Source organism: Mucor velutinosus (genome assembly GCF_035048745.1).
Source record: "Mucor velutinosus strain NIH1002 chromosome Unknown tig00000093, whole genome shotgun sequence".
Lineage (NCBI taxonomy): Eukaryota > Fungi > Mucoromycota > Mucoromycetes > Mucorales > Mucoraceae > Mucor > Mucor velutinosus.
Genome location: NW_027041907.1, coordinates 713,989 through 734,048, shown reverse-complemented (window position 1 = coordinate 734,048; position 20,060 = coordinate 713,989). Strand labels below are relative to the sequence as shown.

The 20,060-nt window shown below is 40.8% G+C and overlaps 10 protein-coding genes across 10 annotated transcripts; 5 read left to right on the top strand and 5 right to left on the bottom strand.

Moving 5' to 3' along the window:
- Nucleotides 1-4: 4 nt before the first annotated feature.
- Nucleotides 5-1,491, top strand: ATC70_001976 (uncharacterized protein; the record flags this gene model as incomplete). Its single annotated transcript, XM_064821363.1, has 2 exons — nt 5-152; nt 212-1,491. The coding sequence occupies 2 exons, from the start codon at nt 5-7 to the stop codon at nt 1,489-1,491; spliced, it is 1,428 nt and encodes a 475-aa protein (XP_064681049.1).
- Nucleotides 1,492-1,709: 218 nt separating this feature from the next.
- On the bottom strand, nt 1,710-2,030 carry ATC70_001975 (Aldo_ket_red domain-containing protein; the record flags this gene model as incomplete). Its single annotated transcript, XM_064821362.1, has 1 exon — nt 1,710-2,030. The coding sequence occupies one exon, from the start codon at nt 2,028-2,030 to the stop codon at nt 1,710-1,712; it is 321 nt and encodes a 106-aa protein (XP_064681048.1).
- A 1,788-nt stretch (nt 2,031-3,818) lies between these two features.
- ENO1_1 (phosphopyruvate hydratase) lies at nt 3,819-6,038 on the bottom strand (the record flags this gene model as incomplete). Its single annotated transcript, XM_064821361.1, has 1 exon — nt 3,819-6,038. One exon carries the CDS (start codon nt 6,036-6,038, stop codon nt 3,819-3,821), a length of 2,220 nt encoding a protein of 739 aa, XP_064681047.1.
- Nucleotides 6,039-7,133: 1,095 nt separating this feature from the next.
- Nucleotides 7,134-7,664, top strand: ATC70_001973 (uncharacterized protein; the record flags this gene model as incomplete). Its single annotated transcript, XM_064821360.1, has 1 exon — nt 7,134-7,664. One exon carries the CDS (start codon nt 7,134-7,136, stop codon nt 7,662-7,664), a length of 531 nt encoding a protein of 176 aa, XP_064681046.1.
- A 4,208-nt stretch (nt 7,665-11,872) lies between these two features.
- Nucleotides 11,873-12,394, bottom strand: PRO1_1 (Glutamate 5-kinase; the record flags this gene model as incomplete). The annotated part of the gene is made up of 1 exon (XM_064821359.1): nt 11,873-12,394. One exon carries the CDS (start codon nt 12,392-12,394, stop codon nt 11,873-11,875), a length of 522 nt encoding a protein of 173 aa, XP_064681045.1.
- A 411-nt stretch (nt 12,395-12,805) lies between these two features.
- ATC70_001971 (uncharacterized protein) lies at nt 12,806-13,378 on the top strand (the record flags this gene model as incomplete). Its single annotated transcript, XM_064821358.1, has 1 exon — nt 12,806-13,378. The coding sequence occupies one exon, from the start codon at nt 12,806-12,808 to the stop codon at nt 13,376-13,378; it is 573 nt and encodes a 190-aa protein (XP_064681044.1).
- Nucleotides 13,379-13,680: 302 nt separating this feature from the next.
- On the bottom strand, nt 13,681-14,098 carry ATC70_001970 (uncharacterized protein; the record flags this gene model as incomplete). Its single annotated transcript, XM_064821357.1, has 2 exons — nt 13,681-13,709; nt 13,762-14,098. 2 exons carry the CDS (start codon nt 14,096-14,098, stop codon nt 13,681-13,683), a joined length of 366 nt encoding a protein of 121 aa, XP_064681043.1.
- Nucleotides 14,099-14,454: 356 nt separating this feature from the next.
- Nucleotides 14,455-14,763, top strand: ATC70_001969 (uncharacterized protein; the record flags this gene model as incomplete). Its single annotated transcript, XM_064821356.1, has 1 exon — nt 14,455-14,763. The coding sequence occupies one exon, from the start codon at nt 14,455-14,457 to the stop codon at nt 14,761-14,763; it is 309 nt and encodes a 102-aa protein (XP_064681042.1).
- Nucleotides 14,764-15,194: 431 nt separating this feature from the next.
- ATC70_001968 (uncharacterized protein) lies at nt 15,195-15,995 on the bottom strand (the record flags this gene model as incomplete). Its single annotated transcript, XM_064821355.1, has 1 exon — nt 15,195-15,995. The coding sequence occupies one exon, from the start codon at nt 15,993-15,995 to the stop codon at nt 15,195-15,197; it is 801 nt and encodes a 266-aa protein (XP_064681041.1).
- Nucleotides 15,996-16,392: 397 nt separating this feature from the next.
- On the top strand, nt 16,393-20,017 carry ATC70_001967 (uncharacterized protein; the record flags this gene model as incomplete). The annotated part of the gene is made up of 2 exons (XM_064821354.1): nt 16,393-16,966; nt 17,040-20,017. 2 exons carry the CDS (start codon nt 16,393-16,395, stop codon nt 20,015-20,017), a joined length of 3,552 nt encoding a protein of 1,183 aa, XP_064681040.1.
- Between the last annotated feature and the right edge of the window lie 43 nt (nt 20,018-20,060).

Sequence of the window (20,060 nt, the reverse complement as noted above, 5' to 3'; positions counted from 1 at the left end):
AAAAATGAATCTCACTCTCCAGAACAAAAAGAGGCTCTTGCTTTCCATCACATCTGTGGTTCTGTTTGTATTTCTGATATGGGTCTTGGTGCCTACAGAGACGTATTCATCCATCCCCAGCTACAACAACAACAACAAGAACAACGATATAGGTACTAGCAGTGGCTTCTTTTTGTGTAGAAATAACTTGGAATTAATCTATTCTTAGTAGCACAGGAATTGCTTTCAGATCATTGTTCAATACCACACCCAGGAAAGCCACTGGTGCAGTATGCTGTCATGATTGATGCTGGTTCATCTGGCTCAAGAGTACATGTCTACAAATTCAATCACTGCAAAGAAGAACCTGAGCTGGAAAACGAGGTTTTCCACATGCTGGAGCCTGGTCTCTCCTCATTTGATGATAACGCAGAGGGCGCTGCTGATTCCTTGGAGGAACTATTGCAAATTGCTGTCGACAGCGTCCCTAAAGCCTTGCAACACTGCACACCCATTGCCGTCAAAGCAACCGCCGGTCTTCGTTTACTGGGTGCTGAAAAGAGTGATCGTATACTGCAAGCTGTGCGTACGCGCTTGCAAGACAAGTATCCATTCCCTATTGCTGATATCGAGATTATGGACGGCAGAGACGAAGGCGTCTATGCCTGGATCACTGTCAATTACCTGCTAGGCAACTTCAAGGCATCCGAACGCAGCAAATCAGCAGCCACCTTCGATCTAGGTGGTGCATCTACTCAGATCGTGTTTGAGCCTGAATTCGCATTGGATATGGAGCATATGCTCCCTGGCGATCATGTGTATGAATTGGATTATGCTCATCAGAAATACAATCTTTACCAGCACTCTTACCTGGGCTATGGTTTGAAGGAAGCGCGCAAGCTGATCAAGAGTCAAGTGATCGAGACATGGAAAGAGGAAGCGCTTGCTACGGGCAAAGTATACCATCCCTGTCTACCCAAAGATCACAAGGAGACAATCAAATGGACCAGCGAGAGTGTCACCAAGAATGTTGAGCTGATTGGCACTGGCGCAGGCCATGCTGCTTGTCGTGGTGTGATTGAAAAGGTGTTTGCCAAGGAAAAGGAATGCCCATTAATGCCTTGTGCCTTTGACGGTGTCTATCAACCCCCCTTGACAGAGACATTTGGCAATCGCGATCTTTATGTTTTCTCCTTTTTTTATGACTTGACGCAACCTTTGGGCATGCCATTGCAATTTACAGTGCGTGAATTTGGTGAATTGGCCAACCGTGTCTGCAGTGGAGATCCAGAGGTATTCAGACATGTGCCTGACGCTTTAAGCATCTTGAAGCGCTCTCCTGAGTATTGCCTTGATTTGACATATACCCATGCTCTGTTGCGTATCGGTTATGATGTTCCTCCGGAGCGCTTGGTGCGTACTGCCAAGAAGATCCGTGATGCTGAAACTGGCTGGTGTCTGGGTGCCTCCATTGCCATGATCGACGCGAATCACTTGTGTCAGCGAAACTAGAAACTGCCCTCTTATTTAAACATTCATTTCATTCAAACATGGCATAGTATCATTTATGCTTTCATTTGGCATTTTCCTAATAAATTGCTACCACTTTATTAGTTGAGAGAAAAAAAAAAAAAAAAAAAAAAGCACGCTATTCTTTGTACCCAAGACAAATTAGAATGGGAACATGAATTTTGCTGTAACACGTATTTATATTGGTTAGCCAAGGGAATTTATTCGTATGAAGACTTTATCAAATCTTCTTTAGACAAGGAAACCCAGTTGTATTTGGCAATACCATTGAGAATTTCGATCAAGGGATGACGAGCATCGTCGTGATTGAGCATGGCATCTTTAGATACTAATAAACACTTGATAGCCCAGAAATCACAGCGAATCCCTCTTGCAAATGAAATGTTCTGGTTCATGGAGGTGTTCACCACAATCTGGTCGATCTCTTCAGTACCAACAATGATACAGCGAGGAAGGAGCGTATAGAGCAAGTAGATTCCCTTACAGCATTCAATCGCTTGACTGATAAAATCGTTGTCCATCGTTTCTGTTATATCTTCATAATAACATAACAAATTTATGGTCCCGAGACACTTTCAAAACCTCAAAAACGAAAGAAGTTGATCTTACAAGAATTTGGCGGACTGGCGTTATTAGATGCAAGACTTCAAATAAAGAATAGCATACCTAAACATAGTGCTATGTGGTTCGCTACCTACTTTCCATTGGCTTCAAAAGCATCTATTATTGCCTTTATTTTATACGAGTGTATTTGCGCATTTTATCAAAATACCTGCTACGTTCATTTCAACCCTCTACTTACACATGAAACCCCCTCATGTTATCTGTGGATCTGATTCTTATGTGCTGCTCTACATCCATATACACATAGGTACTTTATATACGGGCAAGCAGTATACTGATGATATGTCTCCTTTTTAGTCCTTAATGTCCCTAATACAGCTAAATCTGAGCGCATTTGGGCTGCGTTTTCTTGCGTTCAAGGCCGCTTTAGATGGCCAGAATAGCACCAAACAATTGCTCTCATCTAGGAGTTACTTCCTGACACCTTTGCTCAACTTTTCTGGGGACCAAAAAAAAAACATGGCCAAAATTCGACTAAAAAGCATGAGGTACCCCTCATAGGGTGGCCAATGTTGTAGGGCATTCGGTTGGTGTTGTTTTTTAACCAGAAAACGCCCAAAAACAACTTTGGCCACCCTATGAGGGGTACCTCATGCTTTTTAGTCGAATTTTGGCCATGTTTTTTTTTTGGTCCCCAGAAAAGTTGAGCAAAGGTGTCAGGAAGTAACTCCTAGATGAGAGCAATTGTTTGGTGCTATTCTGGCCATCTAAAGCGGCCTTGAACGCAAGAAAACGCAGCCCAAATGCGCTCAGATTTAGCTGTATTAGGGACATTAAGGACTAAAAAGGAGACATATCATCAGTATACTGCTTGCCCGTATATAAAGTACCTATGTGTATATGGATGTAGAGCAGCACATAAGAATCAGATCCACAGATAACATGAGGGGGTTTCATGTGTAAGTAGAGGGTTGAAATGAACGTAGCAGGTATTTTGATAAAATGCGCAAGGACAATCAGTAACGCGAGCTGCCGTTGCGCAGGTTGGTTTTCACCGAAACGAAGTGAAGGTAGAAAGCTATCCGAAGCATAAATACACTCATCGTTAATAATAGGAGAATAAGCAGACCCGGGATTAACAATATACAAGACGCAGTGCATGCGTGAATGCATAGATACAGTGGAAGCAACTTGAATAGACATCTTTGTGAGCATTGACGAGATACTGGGTCATGGCGTTCATTACATATTCGTCGGACAGGATAACCTTGCCCAAAAGGTCAGGGCCAGGTTGGTAAACTAAAGGAAACGTAAATCCGTTGTTTTCTAAAAGGCAGTTTGTCTGAGGAGTTGCTCATCCATTGCTATCGCGGTGTATTGAGTCTTGCCTGACATTGCTTTACGAATGTATGTACGTGTTTTAAAGGGACAAAGTAAGAAAGAGAAGCAAGCCATTTAAAATCGATGCTTACATGAAAGCTTGCCTTTTGGTTTTATTGTAGACTCCCACAGTGCTGAACGTATGATATATAAGAATGTTGCGCTGCCAAAGAAACAAGAGTCAACGATGTCCACTGTTGCAGATTATCCAATTCAGGGTATTTTTATGCTTCAATGTAGAAGACTAAACAGATTTAATTCAGAATCAAAAAAGAATAATGAATGTTCATAGATGGATGTAGGGTAAAAAAGATATGATGTTTGTAAATGTAAAGATATGGTTAAATGTACATGATTAAATAGCATTATGTAAAGTCATGGCTATGATTGAATAGCGATGCCAGCAGGGTATTTTCATCCTCTTCCTTTATGTCAGCCATAGCCAGATCTGGAGGAGAGGTTTCCTCGCCTGATTTACAGGAGCATTCCAGGCTATTGTGCATCCCATGGTTCTTTAAAAATTCACATAGACAATCAGTCATGTCATCTGGAAATCCAGCATAGATCACTCTACACGACTCCAGAATACGCATGATTCTATGTATCATAATCTTTGCTCTGTTCTTGAGCTGCAAGTCGTCTTTTATCAATGCATTTCCACAGTAGACCGTCGATGCGTGATACAGGCAGGTAATGATTTGCTGACACACACACCATCCAAAACAACGAGTAATCACTTCCGAAATCTTGACAATGCTATCGGCTGAATTCGAACAAATTGTGCTTGATCTGCGTTCCTGCCCTGAGAGAGAAGGCGATGAACCAGCTGTCGTGGAGCGTCGGATACTGTTAAGAATTGCTTTGTGTAAAATAATCCATTGCGAGTCGTACTGTATTTTGAGAAGCAGTGATGCTTGTGCTTGTAATGTCTTTGCGTCCAGCGAGGTGAAGAGATCTTTTTCCATGTCCTTTTTCAATTTGAGCTGTTCCAGCTGCTCATAATTGTAGTTTTTAGGTTTGAATATCTCTGGCAATCGTTTGTACCATGCTTCCAATAAGGCCTCCTCTGCCAAAAGCTGCTTTACAGTGGCACCTCTCTCGATAAGCTGATTTGTCTTTTTCGTCAGTCGAACCAATTCTACCGTGTGCACAAAATAGGACTCCTTCACTATCGTTTTGCCATTGTCAAAGTCGATTCTGTCATTGGCGTCTTTTGTCTTGTTTAATTCAAATAAAGTATCGTTGAGTGTGATGATTTCATAAAAGTTGATGTCGAATTCGGTGTCGTTGATCAGTGGTGGATCACCAACGTACACAGATAAGGTGGAGTCGTTGTAATACAAGATGAGCAGTAATTTGAGGTACTTTTTCCGTAGAATCAAGTCGTTGTTTGGCAGTTTGAGAATATCGCATTCCATTACCATGTGCAGACAGAGCCCTACAAAGATCTTTGCTTGTGAATACCGCTTACACACAATGCAAAACATGGACAAGTTCAATAGTGCTTCGATCGTCGAACAGTCAGGTGTTTCATCAAAAAACTCCATCAGCTCTTCTCTTGCTCGGTCAAAGTAAAATCCAGCAATTTCTTGTGAATTGACACAAATGTCCTTGTCGTGTCGCATAACGTGCAAAAAGACCATAGCGAGGCCAGAATCGATGCATACTTGGTTTCGTTTAGGGTCGCCTGATCGATCCCAAAAGGAATTCCAATCAGAGGAAAACTTGGGGTGCAGACAATCCCAAAATACTTGTCCCATATAGTTGAGTGCTGCTGGTGATATGTCCTTTGTGAGGCCATTCAGGTTCATCTGGCAGTGCTTGTAATTTTCTAGACAAATCTTGGGTCGTCTTCCCAATGCATACTGCCAATATTCTACATAGGCATCTGGTGTCTGATCTGTGGATGAGCTCGACGGTGAAGAACATAGCAGTTCCAATGCCATGTCGTCGTCTTCAGCAAGTGCGAGTGCTGTCGTCGATGCTGTGCTCGTTGAATTGGAAGGTCCTGCCTCTTCTGACTGTAGCAGTCTAATCTTTTGTACAGCCTGAATCAACTGCTCTACACTGGTAATATTGGTGTCCAGCCTTAGCAGATTGCCTGGTTGGAAAGACAAGATCCACTTCATGGGATCATTGACAGAAGTTGATGGAGGAGGCGATTCATCAGCAATATCGCCAGCTAGTAACGTACGTTTCCATGACAACGGTTGTTGTTGATGCTGCTGTTGGAATTGAAGTAATTGCTGCTCTAGATTTCTCGTATCCAACGTTTTCTGAATTTGCATTTGCGGCTGCTGCTGCTGTTGTTGCTGCTGTTGCTGCGACGTCTGGCTTAAACCGGATGCTGCTGCTTTCTGTTGGTTCTCTTTACGCCGTTTATCAAAATTACCAGATGCCTTTTCAAGCTCTTTTGTCATACGGGTCAGCACTGGCGTTGTCTTTTCAATCCATGATTCGATTTCATAAAAGGTTATCTGGAGCGATTCAATGTCATCATGTGGTGTCGTTGCCTTTTCTTTAGCCTTTGAACTGCTATTTTGGCCTTTTCGTTTTGCTGTTGCTGCATTCGATTTGTTTGCCATGTCATATACAAAACAAGTTTATATAAAATGATAAAAAATGTTGTTTCAGAAATGTGTGGAGAAAGAGCAAGAAGAAGAAAGGAAATTATTCAATTTCGTAATGACGGTTGTTTCATTGGTGCAAATGAAACGCTCAATTGTAAATGAAAACAGCCCTTCTACCCGTCCACGTGAATCAAAATCAACAAGAGGCAGTTGCTGTGTTTATCTCGGACATACTCAAAAGGCTATAAAAGCGGGGAAATCATGTCCCTCTTCCCTGCTCAAGACAATTCAGCCTTCTTCTTTTTCATCCATCTAAGGATACATACACATTGACCACCTAATATTGCAAATCAATCTTCTAGGCGTCATTTGCTAAACGCCTTATCCAAGATGTAGATCTGATGCAAGATTACTTTTTTTTTTTTGACATCCATCACATCCAATGCATTAGCTATGGATCTAATGCAATAGCATGCTGTATTAGACAAATTAATTTTAAACATTAGATACCTTTTAAGAACAAACTACTAAATATATCAGGAGTGTCTGTCAGCTATCGTTTAAGGGCCAGATCTACCTAAAGTGACTCATCATCAACAACTGTAGGTCAGCCCTCTCTACCGTGGTAAAATAGTCGCCACTGTCGCACAGACATTGGAAAGATATGGTGCTCACAGAATATCAAGGCTTTTTTTTTGTTTCAAATCGAACAGTTGCTTAGTCATACCTACATAATCGCATCGTCTTACCATTGACGGCTGCAAATATGCTGCAATCGAGTCGAAATAAGAAGGTGGATTGTCGATACAGAAATTAAGGTTTAGCGATAAGGAATACCCCTTGAACGATCATTGGTGCAAACAAGGTTTTCCAAAGATTAGTGGGAGGATCTCATGTTAGAATGCTAAACTTGTGCCTGAAAACAGCGTGCAGTGATCTTGGCGCCATATCTTCAGTAATCTGATCTTATTCCACTTATACACTCGATACGAATTAGTCACCGAAATGGTCACTGTTTGTTTATATTTTTAAGAAATTCGAAAACCCCAATAAATGTTTGAATGCTTCAAAATCATAGATCTCACTACTTAACCTAATTTAAAATTTTAAATGAGTATACATCAAGATCAGGTCAACCAACAAGCCAAATCTCGTCTTTCAGAATGGCAAATTGATGGTATAGTAAACTGTCACAGAGCAGGTATCAAAGAAAATGTGATCTGCAAGACCATGAACCTGTCCCCGTCTACGGTAAGCACCGTGATCAAGAGGGCAGGCTCTAAAGGCACCGGATTGCTTCGAAAACGTTCTGGAGCACCATTGAAGATGGATAATAGAGATCAGAGACGACTCGCACGTCAGCTTCGCTCTGCACCGTTGTTACCAATGAAGAACCATTTGAAGTTATGGTGTGACGCCGACCCATCAATTTCAATGGATACGTTCAGGAAGTATATGAAGCTAATTGGATCTCAATCATATAAGACTGTACACAAGCCAGCATTGACACCTGAGCACAAGCTGAAAAGACTCTCCTGGTGCTTGGACAAAGTCGGATGGGGCCAGAACAGTGGAGAAAGATTGTTTGGTCCGATGAGTCCAAATTCATGGTTCTCGGTAATGATGGTGGCTCTAGGGTGATCCGAAAAGAAGGTGAAAGGTACAATGATCACCACATCATCAAAACCAAGAAGTTTGGAAGCGGCTCTGTGATGCTTTGGGGATGCTTTTGGGCTGGAGGCTACGGCCCGTTAGTATCACCTGATGGCTGAGTAAATCAGGACAGATACATCGAGTGTTTGAACAAGAGCTACTTGCCATGGATAGCTGATGTAATGAAGAATGAAGAAGGCAACTTCGTTCTTCAAGAAGATGGTGCTTTCTGTCATACAGGTAGAATTTCTACAAGTTGGAAGGAGGATCAACCACTGGTCAACAGTTTTAGCTTCTGGCCGGCTCAAAGCCCCGATTTGAATCCAATCGAACATCTGTAGGCCATCACGGAGAAGCGAATTGAGAGCAAGAGGCATCGCATTGATAATGCAGAACAATTGCTTGCGTGTATCCATGATGAGTGGAATAACTTGGATCTTGATCTGGCGGAGAGATTAGTTGCAAGTATGTCATCTAGATGTCAAGCTGTAATAAATGCAAGAGGCTGAATAACACGCTACTAAAAGTATTGAATATAAATATAATACTATTGTAAATATCATATATCCAAATTTCATGTACTTCTTACGATATTTTATTAATGATGATTTGATGTCAAAGATCAATGAATTATTTGATGCCAAAAAAAATTGAGCTCAGTTACGGTGACTAATTCGTATCAAGTGTATATCCGTAACCTAAAATGAGACAATCTGCAGAGCTTGTTAACTTCTGTTGTTTATCCTGATTATCAGAGCATTTGCTATTTCAGTGGCGATAGCTTGAATTTCAATTGCCTTTACCTGGTCATTCAATGCGATATCTAATGCGATGGAAAGTTATGATCGCATTCATTGTGCTCGCTTTAACCTTAAACGAGATGTTTGAACATTTAAGATTTGTGTAAAAGACAATATACTGCAATTATAAAAGAGAAGACATTACAATTAGATTACCATATATCAGCAAACCTAAAGGGATCCTGTAAAAAGCACTCCTTTTCAAACAGCATCCTAGCGACAAAGTACAAAATTCAGTCAGGCTAAAAACTATATTAACACGGGAGAATGGTAAACAAAGTATAAAGATGAATACAGCAACGCAATGATTCAACATGAGCGGTGAGTGTCTTTAGTTTTCAAGCAAAGTGCGTATAGAAAGAGAATGGGATGCCAAGGCTTAAAGGTGTCGCTTTGTCAAGAAAAATGTGTGCTCTGTGCATTTTTCCTATACCATGAGGCGGTCTTCAGTGCAACAAATTCAGTAAATACGAACTCGAAAAGACCAGTAATCGTGTAATGAGTTGCCTATATTACATTATTCAAATATTTCGTATATAAAAACTAGCCGATCTATCTCGCTACGCTCGATGTCGGCGTCACCCTGTGGGCTCTCGCCGAAGACATTTGAGATCAGATATTATAACATTTTGGTATATCAAGTAGATTTTAAACAACCAATTATTAGTTAGTAAAAGAAAGGTTATATCAGAGTCAGGAAAAAAAAAAAGGTATCTCCCTCAGCATCCTTTTTGTTTACACTGACATCAAACAAAGCCTATTCTTGGGGCAATGAGAAAGGAAATACAGATTCTATACAGCATTTTATACATTACAACCGCCATTTTCTGATAATAGAACTGTCATATCATTCACTGCTGCTGATGCGCTTAATTAGATGGCGACATATAGCTGGTCATAAGTGAATACTGGACTTGTGTAAGATCTACAACGGCTTTTTTGAGATATTACCATTGCAAAAGACCCCTTCATGAGGAAAAACTCCCCAAAAAATTATTTGCCCTAAGCAATTGTCTTTTCGATTCCATGATCCCCATTTAATCAGCATCGCAATCATCATTGTCATCAACAGAAATGCATTTAAGTCAGCCAGCAGCAAGCCGCCGCCAAAATCAGTTCAAACTCAGTATTTTTTTTCTGTTCAAGATTGGACAGATATTATCTTTTTTCGACTTCTTTAATCTATTTTATGACGTTCGACTATATAAGTTGTGATAATCATCCGATGCTTCCTAATATACTCTTGAAGTAATTTTCAAGGCGCTTCCAATGGTGCTAACTGTAATAAGTGTTTTGACTGAAGTTATTGAGCAATTTGGTAAAATATGAAATGAGGTTTTTAGCGAAAATGTCGAAATTTTGCATATGAAAGTCTCATAAAAGTGGTTTCAGAAGTTGCTTTGGATTGAGAGAACCATTTTGATTTGATATATACCATAGCAATAGTCTTCATTATCAAGGTGAAAAATGCGATCGTTTGATTTTCGATGAAAACCATGAGGGGTACCTCATGCTTTTTGGTTGAATTTTGGCCATGTTTTTTTTGGTCCCCAGAAAGTTGAGCAAAGGTGTCAGGAAGTAACTACTGGTTGACAGTGAGCATTTGGTGCTATTCAGGCGTTTCAAAGCGGCTTCTAGCTCAAGAAATTACGACCCAAATGCATCCAGATTTTGCTGCATTTCGCAAACTTTTGAGCAATTGAAGGCGATACTGTTGTGTTATCTACTCGTGCATGAGTTGTTTCCATTTAAACTGACTTGGAACACTCGAGAAAAGCTAGATCAGTAGTTACAGATAGGTTAGAAAGGGCTCTCACGTTATTATGGAATATTAAAAAGTTAGGTTTAGTGTGCATGAGTGGAATTCGCTGGCAATACTGACAATTAGACTCTTTTTTTAATACGTAGTATGACCATTCAATCCTGGTGAATATCAATCAGCAGGAATCGTACGATATTTTGATACACTGAAGTCATGAATGAAAGGGATGTAACTTGTTTTAATTAGCTTGCTGAGTCCTGGTAGGCGCTATTGTTTAAATACATTATCGGATACTGCAATGGTTAGATTAAAATGCCATTGTTTGCGGTAGCCCAAATGACTTACAAAACCAGAACCTCGGTACCTACTTTCTATTTCTGTAAATCTGCTAGACGGTGATATTGTCGACCATTATCACTAACGAAAGTTTGCTGAAGGCCAAGGTTTATCACTTGCAGATAATACTAGGTCTTTGGTAACATATAAGAAATATAAAGGAACATGATTGTAAGGAATTTGATCATTAATGTTTGGAGTATGGACTTTCGCTTATAGCATCAATTGTTTTTCGTAAATAGAGGCGTTGAACAATAACAAACACCGAATTGAATTACGTCTTGCCAAGCTTAAACATGATATGATTGATTCTATGAGCTTCTTTATAACTAAAAAAATGATGCGAATCTCGATACCCAACGGGAATGATAGGTTTTTCTTGACTCAAATCGTGATGTTTCTAGCCTGTACAGCGTCATCTGAGCGCCGTTCCCCAATACAGCGAAAATCGCACGCCTTGCAAGCATGGCAATCTTTGGTATACTAATGCATATTAATAATGCATGTATTCATTTGAAACGATGTATGTCATTTCTACATAATAACAAATGTGCATCTTTGGTAAGGTTTCCAGTATTTCATGTCAAACCATATGACTTGTGTGGGCCAATTTAAGCTTGCATTGATGAGGAGAATCATGCAGGCTTTAGTAGAATGAAATGGAAAGGTGCGTTTCTTTATGGTTTAGATGTAACGTACAAGGCGTTTGCTTTTTTAGCCAAAGAGCTTAAAATAACGTTTTGACATTTTGTTTGTCTTCAAAAAGTGAGCTGATTCTGTAGACATCTTAGCACGAAATGATGGCTACACGTCGTTCCAGACACTCTGATCTGGTATGGTTAGCAATGAGTCGTCATTATTTTCTCATATCAAACATAAAGTAAAGACACATGTACAGCTAATTTACAATAATATATTGCAGTTTGTACTGCATGATACACAAACAGTTTTAGAGTTCAAGTTCACACGGTTTATAGGGCTTATTGTTCAATTGAAATTCTGAAATTCTAGTATTTGGAGGTACAATTTGCAGTTGTAATTCTTTCTCTTGGGTGTGATTCGGGTGATATTTCGAGTGTTACGTTTAACAAGGATGAAGCCATTTCGTGTGCTACAGAAGGTAAGGACCTGGATGGTCAATCCTTTCTTGTGGACGACCCTTCATTTTGTACTACATTCAGAACAAGGCGCCATTTTGAGGGAGAAATTATACAGGAATTTATTGTCATATTAAAGTGAAACGAATTATAAAGTTACAAATAATTAGGTAGTGCGTATATATACATGATATTGAATATTTATAGTAATGTTAATTTGACAGAACCTCGAATCGTTGCCTTCAATTTGATGTCTACATCCAAGTTAAGATCTAGTCTCAATTTCAAGGCAGAATTACCACCAGCATTGGGATTTGAGGCGAGCTCTGGCTTTTTCATTTTAGAGGCTGCTTTTTTCAGTGCCTCTGCCTGTTGTATCGCCTTATCCTCCTGCGTTTCTGGAGCTGCCTCGGCCTTTTTCTTTCGAGTTTCCTTCTTTTTGCCCATATCGTCTTTTGAGGATTCCACTTTTTTAACCTTCTTCTTCTTCTTTTTGTCCTTGGCTGACGAGTCCAAGCTACTGCTCTCTTCTGTCGGCTTCTTCTTCTTTTTCTTCTTCTCTTTTGGGTCTAGGGTATTACTTGTTGCTGATTTAGTAGATTTAGATTTATCCTCGGTTACAGATTTCTTTTTCGTGGATGATGTAGCATTGGAGCTAGTTTTTATGGGAGATGATTTTAAAGGATTGGCAGGCTTTGATGGTGTCGTTTTTGTTGATTGCATGGCCAACAATTAGTGTAAAGTACAAAGGAAAGGATGATTCTTTCTCGGTGCAATTGGAATTCAAATGTTTAGAAAAAAATGGTGACACTTCTATCGTCATGTCAACCTAAAAAAGGGGATCTCATGGACCTTAAGTAGGTAATTGTATTCATGCGGCGATCATATGGTTGATTTGATAGGGTAGATTCATCTCAGGGGAAAAATTGGGAAATGGATGATGGCATTTTTTCATGTTCCAAAGACCACTAAAATTAGTGTAGATCATTTCTTTATCCCATCATCATAACACCATTACGTCTGTATACTGTCAGTATTTTTTTTTCGGATCCGAGAAATAATTATAATAGTTTTTCAAAAAAAGAAAAAGCTTCTTCTTTTTTCTTCTCAATCAACCAATTCTAGTTTTACAACATGGCTCCAACACCTACTCCTACCAAAGACGCTCCCCAGAAGGCAAAGACTGATGATAAACCAAAGGATGGTGCCGCAAAGAAGGGTACTCCTGAAGAAAACAAGGCGCAGGATGGTAAGAAAGACACAAAGACTCCACAAAAGAAGGCTCCTGCCAAGGTAGAGGAGGATTCCAGTGATGAAGATGATTCTGATGATGACTCTGCTGGTGACTCTGATGACTCTGATGATGACTCGAGTGATGAAGAAACTGATTCCGACCAAGAAACTGACTCTGATGAAGAAACTGACTCTGAAGAAGAAACCGATTCTGAAGAAGAGGATTCCTCTGACGAAGAGGAATTGACACCAAAGCAACTGGCTAAACTCAAAAAGCAAAATGGTCTAGTAAAGGGTGTCTCTGATACTGCTGGACAAGTAGGCGGAGCAGTTGGTGGTGCAGTCAGTGGTGGTGGAGGTGGAAGCAGTGGCAGTGATCATCCTCTTAGTCTTCGTCTTGATCTTAATTTGGAGGTCGAGATTGAACTCAAGGCCAGAGTACATGGTGATGTTACATTGGCCCTTTTACGTTAATTTACTTCCTCTCAATTATTTTTTTTGTAAACTACATATATTATCTACATCAGCAACTATCTATATTATACTCTTGTTGAAATAAATCTGAAATCTTTAATTTGATCCAATTGTCATGCTATGATGCCATCAAGGGGAAATTTTTGTGGATCTAGTGATTCATTTGATATGTCTTTAATTTATAGAGTATTCACAAAATTGAAACAAAGCGAATGAATTGTGAATTATTACAAGAAAAATTTATTTATTTAAACGTATCGAATATATATATATATAGTAAAAAAGGAGGAACAGTATAATATTTAAGCCAAAAGAGCCAAGGTAACATCACCTGCAGAGAAATGTCAATAAGATCATGTCAATTAACGGAGAAACCCACTTACCATGTACTCTTGCTTTGAGTGTGATTTCAACTTCCAAATTGAGGTCAAGACGCAAACTCAGGGGCTGTTGTCCATCCTTGCCACCTCCACCACCTCCTCCTTGTTGTTGTTGTTGACCGCCTCCGATAACGCCATCACCCAAACCATTTAGTGTCTCTAAAGGATCATTCTTGATCAAGCCAAGACCCTTGGATTTAGACGACTTCTTCTTCTTAGGCTTCTTTGTCTTTTCCTTCTTTTGCGATGACTTCTTTGACTTGGCAGGAGCTTCGTCCTCGGATTCAGTGACCTCTCTGATCTTTCCCTGCTGTTTTTCCATTTCTTTAGTGGGTGCCATTTTTGTTGTTTTGGTAATTTAGCTGAAAAAAGAGGAGAAAATGGCAATTATTTAGAATGAAGAGAGTTTATAAGATCTATCCGTAACCAACATGACAACAGAATGACCGCATTAGCATCATTTTGTTTGATAATTGGGATTGGATCAACAATTTAATGGAATGATGATCCATCATTTAACCTTGTTTTCTTTTTTTAGCTTTGTTTCCATAGTTACATAACAACTACATCACCATTTGAATTGGGGAATCCGAGTTCTAGTTACTGCAATCCCGCGCTATATATTGTGAATTTTCTTTTTGTTCCATTTTCTCTTTTCCTCTTCATTTCTACTAAATTATACTTTAAATCTACCAAATGTCAGACCAGGAGCAAGAGCAACAACATCAACAACAACCACAAGAAGAGCAACAAGAGAACCAAGTCGCTACCAGAGAGAAGAAGCATAAAAAGTCATCCTCATCAAAAAAGAAGAAGGCTCGTCAAGAAGAGATGTTGCAGCAAAGGCAAGCATTGCTAGCACAACAGCAGCAGAATCAGCAAGCCGCTCAAAACAGTGGAAAGAACAGTAGCATGCCCAAGGTGCGTCTTGATCTCAATCTGGATGCAGAGCTGTACCTGAAGGCCAAGGCCAAGGGCGATGTCACTCTGACACTTTTATCTTAATTCATGTACAATTTCTTAATTATAATATATATACATATACAAATATAAATAAATGTAAATCTATTCACACATATATACTACAAAATATTAAAAAAAAAGAGAATTCTTGTGTGTGCTTCTAATGATTTCCAAACTTTTCTGGAGTACATCGCAATTCGTGAGCATGTAACATATGAGACGTGCAAGTTACACATGACAGTACCAGGGAAATTCGAGAATTACACAGATCTAGATCAGTATAATTTCCACTGTGATTTCCAATGTGAATTTATGGCCTCATTGTGTACAATTCGGAATTTGGGTCACGAGTAGCTAATGTGAATTCATATTTTATTTATAGATGATGAGATACATATACATTATTATTTTATAAATGATAGGAAATGGGGGTTAGGAACGGCAGGGAAGTAGGTACGATTAGATTTAAAAATTTAGTTGCGAGGGATATGAATACAGAAGGTAATGCCTGTCTTGGTAGCCTCTACCTTGACAACAATGTCATCCTTGTCGCCATTGCCGATGCTGAGCTTGCCAGAATTTTCTTCACCATCATGTACAGTGGACTCTTCATCCTTGTCCTTTTTTTCTTGCTTCTGATGCTCTTCAGAGTCTTGGTTGTCTTGATCATCGTCCTCCAATGGAGTAGTATCAAAGTTGCCGTAACCCTTCATCATGTCACCAATAGGAAGCTCAAAAGAGTGATGGGTGCCCTTGCTGTCAGACTTTTTATCGTACTTGGTCTTGATGTCGTTGTATGTGCCTTGCACAGTGTCTTTGACAGATTGCTTGCTGACTTCCTCGCCTTGTTCCTTGGCCTCGCTCTCCAATGAAGAGAGTCGTTGCATCAACATGCGGTTGTATTCCGAGATGGCGTTCATCAATGTCATAGCGTCCGTATTGCCCGCAAAAGGACCCTCATCTTCGTCGCTGTCGTCGTCTATTTCAGCTTGGGCTTCTTGTGCAATATCCTTTACACCATCAGAAACGTCTTGAGCAGCATTGTTTATTTCTTCAGTGATTTCATCTGTTACATCATTAAGTTGCTCTTCAGGCTCTTCTTGGTCGATGACAGGAGTCTTGGTCTTTTTGGATTTTTTCGATTTGGTAGGTACGACAGGTTCACCTAAATCTTGAAGGTTCTGTTGAGCAAGTGCCTTTTTGGCCTTCTTGCTGGAGGAGGAGGAAGAGCTATTACCAGATTTTTTGCTCTTTTTTTCAGTGATGGAAGGCATAATTGTGATTTTAATTAGAAACTAGGAGAAAAAAGGGAATACTTCCCTTTGCCCTATTTATCCCAAAAAAATGGGTTTTTTGATTTTGGGATTTACGTTGATATATCGTCATGTCAACTTAGTGTTGTTTCTTTTTTAGATTTTGAAAGAGACAATAAACAACAGTAAATTGAAACCTTAAAATGGGATGATTCGGGTAAGAAAAAATTTCTTTTTTGAGCGATGATTTACGCATGAGATCATGGATTTTCGATGAGCGTTTCGCTGTATAAAAGACCCTTCTTTCAGGATTTGGCCCATTTTCTTCTTCTTATTTTCTGAAAAAAAAAAGAATAGCCATATATAACCAAAGATTCTCGAACTATTTTTTATTGTACCATATTTAACAAGTAGAGCAATGAAGAACCAACAAGCAAAGCAACAAGAGGCAGCTGCCGCAAAGGCTCGTGCCGCCGCTAATAGTGGCGATGAAGCAGTTGAAGGTCAGCAACAACAACAACAACAACAACAACAACAACAACAACAGCAACAGCAAGCACCTGCTGCTCAAGGTCAAAACGCTCAAAGTGATGACGAAGACTCACAAGACCAACAAGATCAAGGTGATGATCAATCGGATGACAACCAAGAACAAGAACAACAAGCATCTGAGGAGGAAGATGACGACGAAGAAGAATCCGAGGAAGAGGAAGAGTCTGATAGCGATGATGAACTTGAAGAACTGTATCGTCTCATGGTTGGAAAGAAGATCAACAAAGCTGGCCTCGTCGTTGACAAAAAGTCGGGTGCTGTTCTTGGTAAAATTGCTGAAGGCAAACTCAAAAGAATGACTGGCAAGAAGGTCCGTGACAATGGTGAAGTCTACAACGACAAAGGCAAACTCATTGGCCGTGTAGAGCCTGTTCAAGAAGACAGCGATGATGACGAAGATGACTCTGATGACTCTGAAGCTGATGATAATGCTGAAGAAGGTAAGAATTGATCTGCGCTTCTGCTGTCAACCTAATTTGGTAATTTTAACTAATTCAATCTCCATTTGTTTAGATGTGCCTGCGGCTGATGCCATCAAGGATGATGATGCCCCTGAAAATGATGCCGAATCAGCTGCCGAAAACACCGCCAATGACGCTCAAGATAAGGCTGACGACGTTACTGATGAAGCCAACGATGCTGTTGATGGCTTTAAGAAGGACGCTGAAGATGTCACTGATGAAGCTCAAGACAAGGCTGATGAAGCTCAAGACAAGACCGACGACGTCGAGCAAACCGCTGAAGATGCAAGCAGTGATGCTGAAGACAAGGCAGAAGAAGCTAAGGAATCTACCAGTGACATTGCCAGTGACGCTGAAGACAATGCAGATGATGCAAAGAAGGCAACTGAAGAAGCCACTGATGATGTCGCTGATGATGTCGCTGATGATGCCAAAGATACCAAGGAGGACGCTGAGGATGCTGTAAGCGATGCCGAAGATACCGTCAAGGACACTAAGGACAGAGATATCAAGCAAGATGCAGAAGATGCAGTTGAAGATCTCGAAATCGGTGACAAGGACGATAAAGCTTCTGACGCTGAAGACGAAGAAAAGAAGCCTTCCAATCCTTATGATTTGGTTGACGAAGACTCTCCCGAGGTCCGTAAATCTGGCAAGGTCGTTGACATGGAAGACAATGTCGTTGGCACTGTTGACAAGGACATGGCTCCTAAATTAGTTGGTTTTAAGGTCGATAAGGACGGTAACGTTGTCAACCACGAGGGTCATATCGTTGCCAAGGCAGAACTCTACAAGACTGAGGAGGAAGAACCTGAGCAAGAAGAAGAAGAGGACCAAGACAAGCCATTCAACCCTAATGAAAATGTCAACGAAGATTCTCCTGAAGTCCGTAAATCGGGCAAGATTGTCGACATGGAAGATAATGTCGTTGGTACTATTGACAAGGAGCAAGCTCCCAAGTTTGCTGGCTTCAAGGTTGACAAGGATGGCAATGTGATCAACCACGAAGGCCATATTGTAGCCAAGGCTAATCTCTACGAGACTGAAGAAGAAGAGAAGCCCTTCAACCCCAATGAAATGGTAAATGCTGATTCTCCTGAAGTTCGAAAGTCTGGAAAGGTCTTCGACATGGATGACAATCTCGTTGGTTACGTCGATAAGCGTGTTGCTGCTAAGCTTGCTGGTATGAAAGTCGATGAAACTGGCAATGTTATCAACGATGAAGGCCATATTGTTGGTAAGGCTGATATGATTAAGCCTGAACCCGAGGAGGAAGAACCTGAGGAAGATGAAAAGAAGCCCTTCAACCCTAACGAAGCTGTGGATGAAGACTCTCCTGAGGTCCGCAAATCTGGCAAGATTGTCGATATGGAAGATAACATTGTGGGCCACATTGACAAGAAGCTCGCACCCAAGTTGGCTGGTTTCAAGGTAGACTCTGATGGTAATGTGATCAACAATGAAGGTCATATTGTCGCAAGAGCTGAAATGATTCCTGCCGAGAAGGAAGAAGAGAAGCGTTTCAACCCCAATGAAGCTGTTGACGAAGACTCCCCTGAAGTCAAGAAGTCTGGCAAGATCCTCGACATGGATGACAACCTGGTTGGCCATATTGAGAAGAAGCTCGCCGCTAAGCTGGTCGGTTTCAAAGTGGATCCCAAAGGCAATGTCATTAACAACGAGGGCCATATCGTTGCTACTGCTGAAATGATTAAGGAGCCCGAGCAAGAGGAAGAGAAGAAGCCTTTCAATCCCAATGAAAACGTCAATGAGGATTCACCTGAGGTTAAGAAGTCTGGCAAGATTATGGATATGGATGATGAAGTCGTTGGCCACATTGACAAGAAGCTTGCTGCTAAGCTCGCTGGTTTCAAAGTTGATCCCCAAGGCAATGTGATTGATAACGATGGCCATATTGTTGCTACTGCCGAAATGATCCAGAAGCCTGAAGAAGAGAAGAAGCCTTTCAACCCTAACGATGCTGTTGATGAGAACTCCCCTGAGGTGAAGCGCTCTGGCAAGGTGGTCGACATGGATGACAATATTGTGGGTTCCGTTGATAAGCGTCTTGCTCCCAAGCTGGCTGGTTTCAAGGTCGATGACGACGGCAATGTTATTGATAACGAAGGTCATATCGTTGCCAAGGCAGAAATGATCCCTGACAAAGAAGAAGAAGATCCCAACAAGCCCTTCAACCCTAATACCATGGTCGATGAGCACTCTCCTCGTGTAAGAAAGTCTGGCAAGGTCGTTGATGAAGATGACAACATTGTCGGTGAAGTGGATAAGAGCTCTGCTCACAAGTTGGCTGGTTTCCCTGTCGATGACGACGGTAATATTATCGATAACGAAGGTCATATTGTTGGCAAAGCAAAGATGCATGGCAAGAAGTCCGAAGAGCAGCTCAAGGAGGAAGCCGAAGAAGAGGAGTACCGCAAGATTGCTGACCAAATGTCTCAATCCATTCAAACCTCCTTGGACAAGATCAAGCCCATCCTCAAGAACATTACTGATACCATTGATGATGAAGAAGCCAAGCCTCAAAAGGAACGCGATGAACAAAAGTTGGTTGATACTGTCAAGCCTCTCATTGAGCAAGGCTCTGCTATTCTTGAGGAATGCAACGGTGCTATTCGTGGTCTTGATCCCTCTGGTAGAATCGCCAAGCAAGCTCAAGCAAAGACCTCTGCTAGAAAGGCCACTCCGGAAGAGTACCATTTGGCTGATCTGTTGGCCCAACTTTCTGGTGAAGTCAGCACTACTATCGATAGGGCCAAGAAGAAGGTTAGAAACATGCCTCATGCCAAGAAGGAATTGAGCCCCCTCTGGAACATCTTGCAAAGTCCTTTGCTTCAAATCCTCTCTGCTGTTGGTCTCTTGTTGACTGGTGTCCTCGGCCTCGTTGGTAACATCTTGAACGGCTTGGGTCTTGGCTCCATTGTCAACAGCTTGTTGGGCGGTATTGGCCTGAACAAGATTCTCGAAGGTTTCGGCCTCGGTGATGCCTTGAAGTTGGGCAGAAAGAAGTAAAAAAATGCCTTTCTTTCTCCATGTAAATACATATTATATTTTA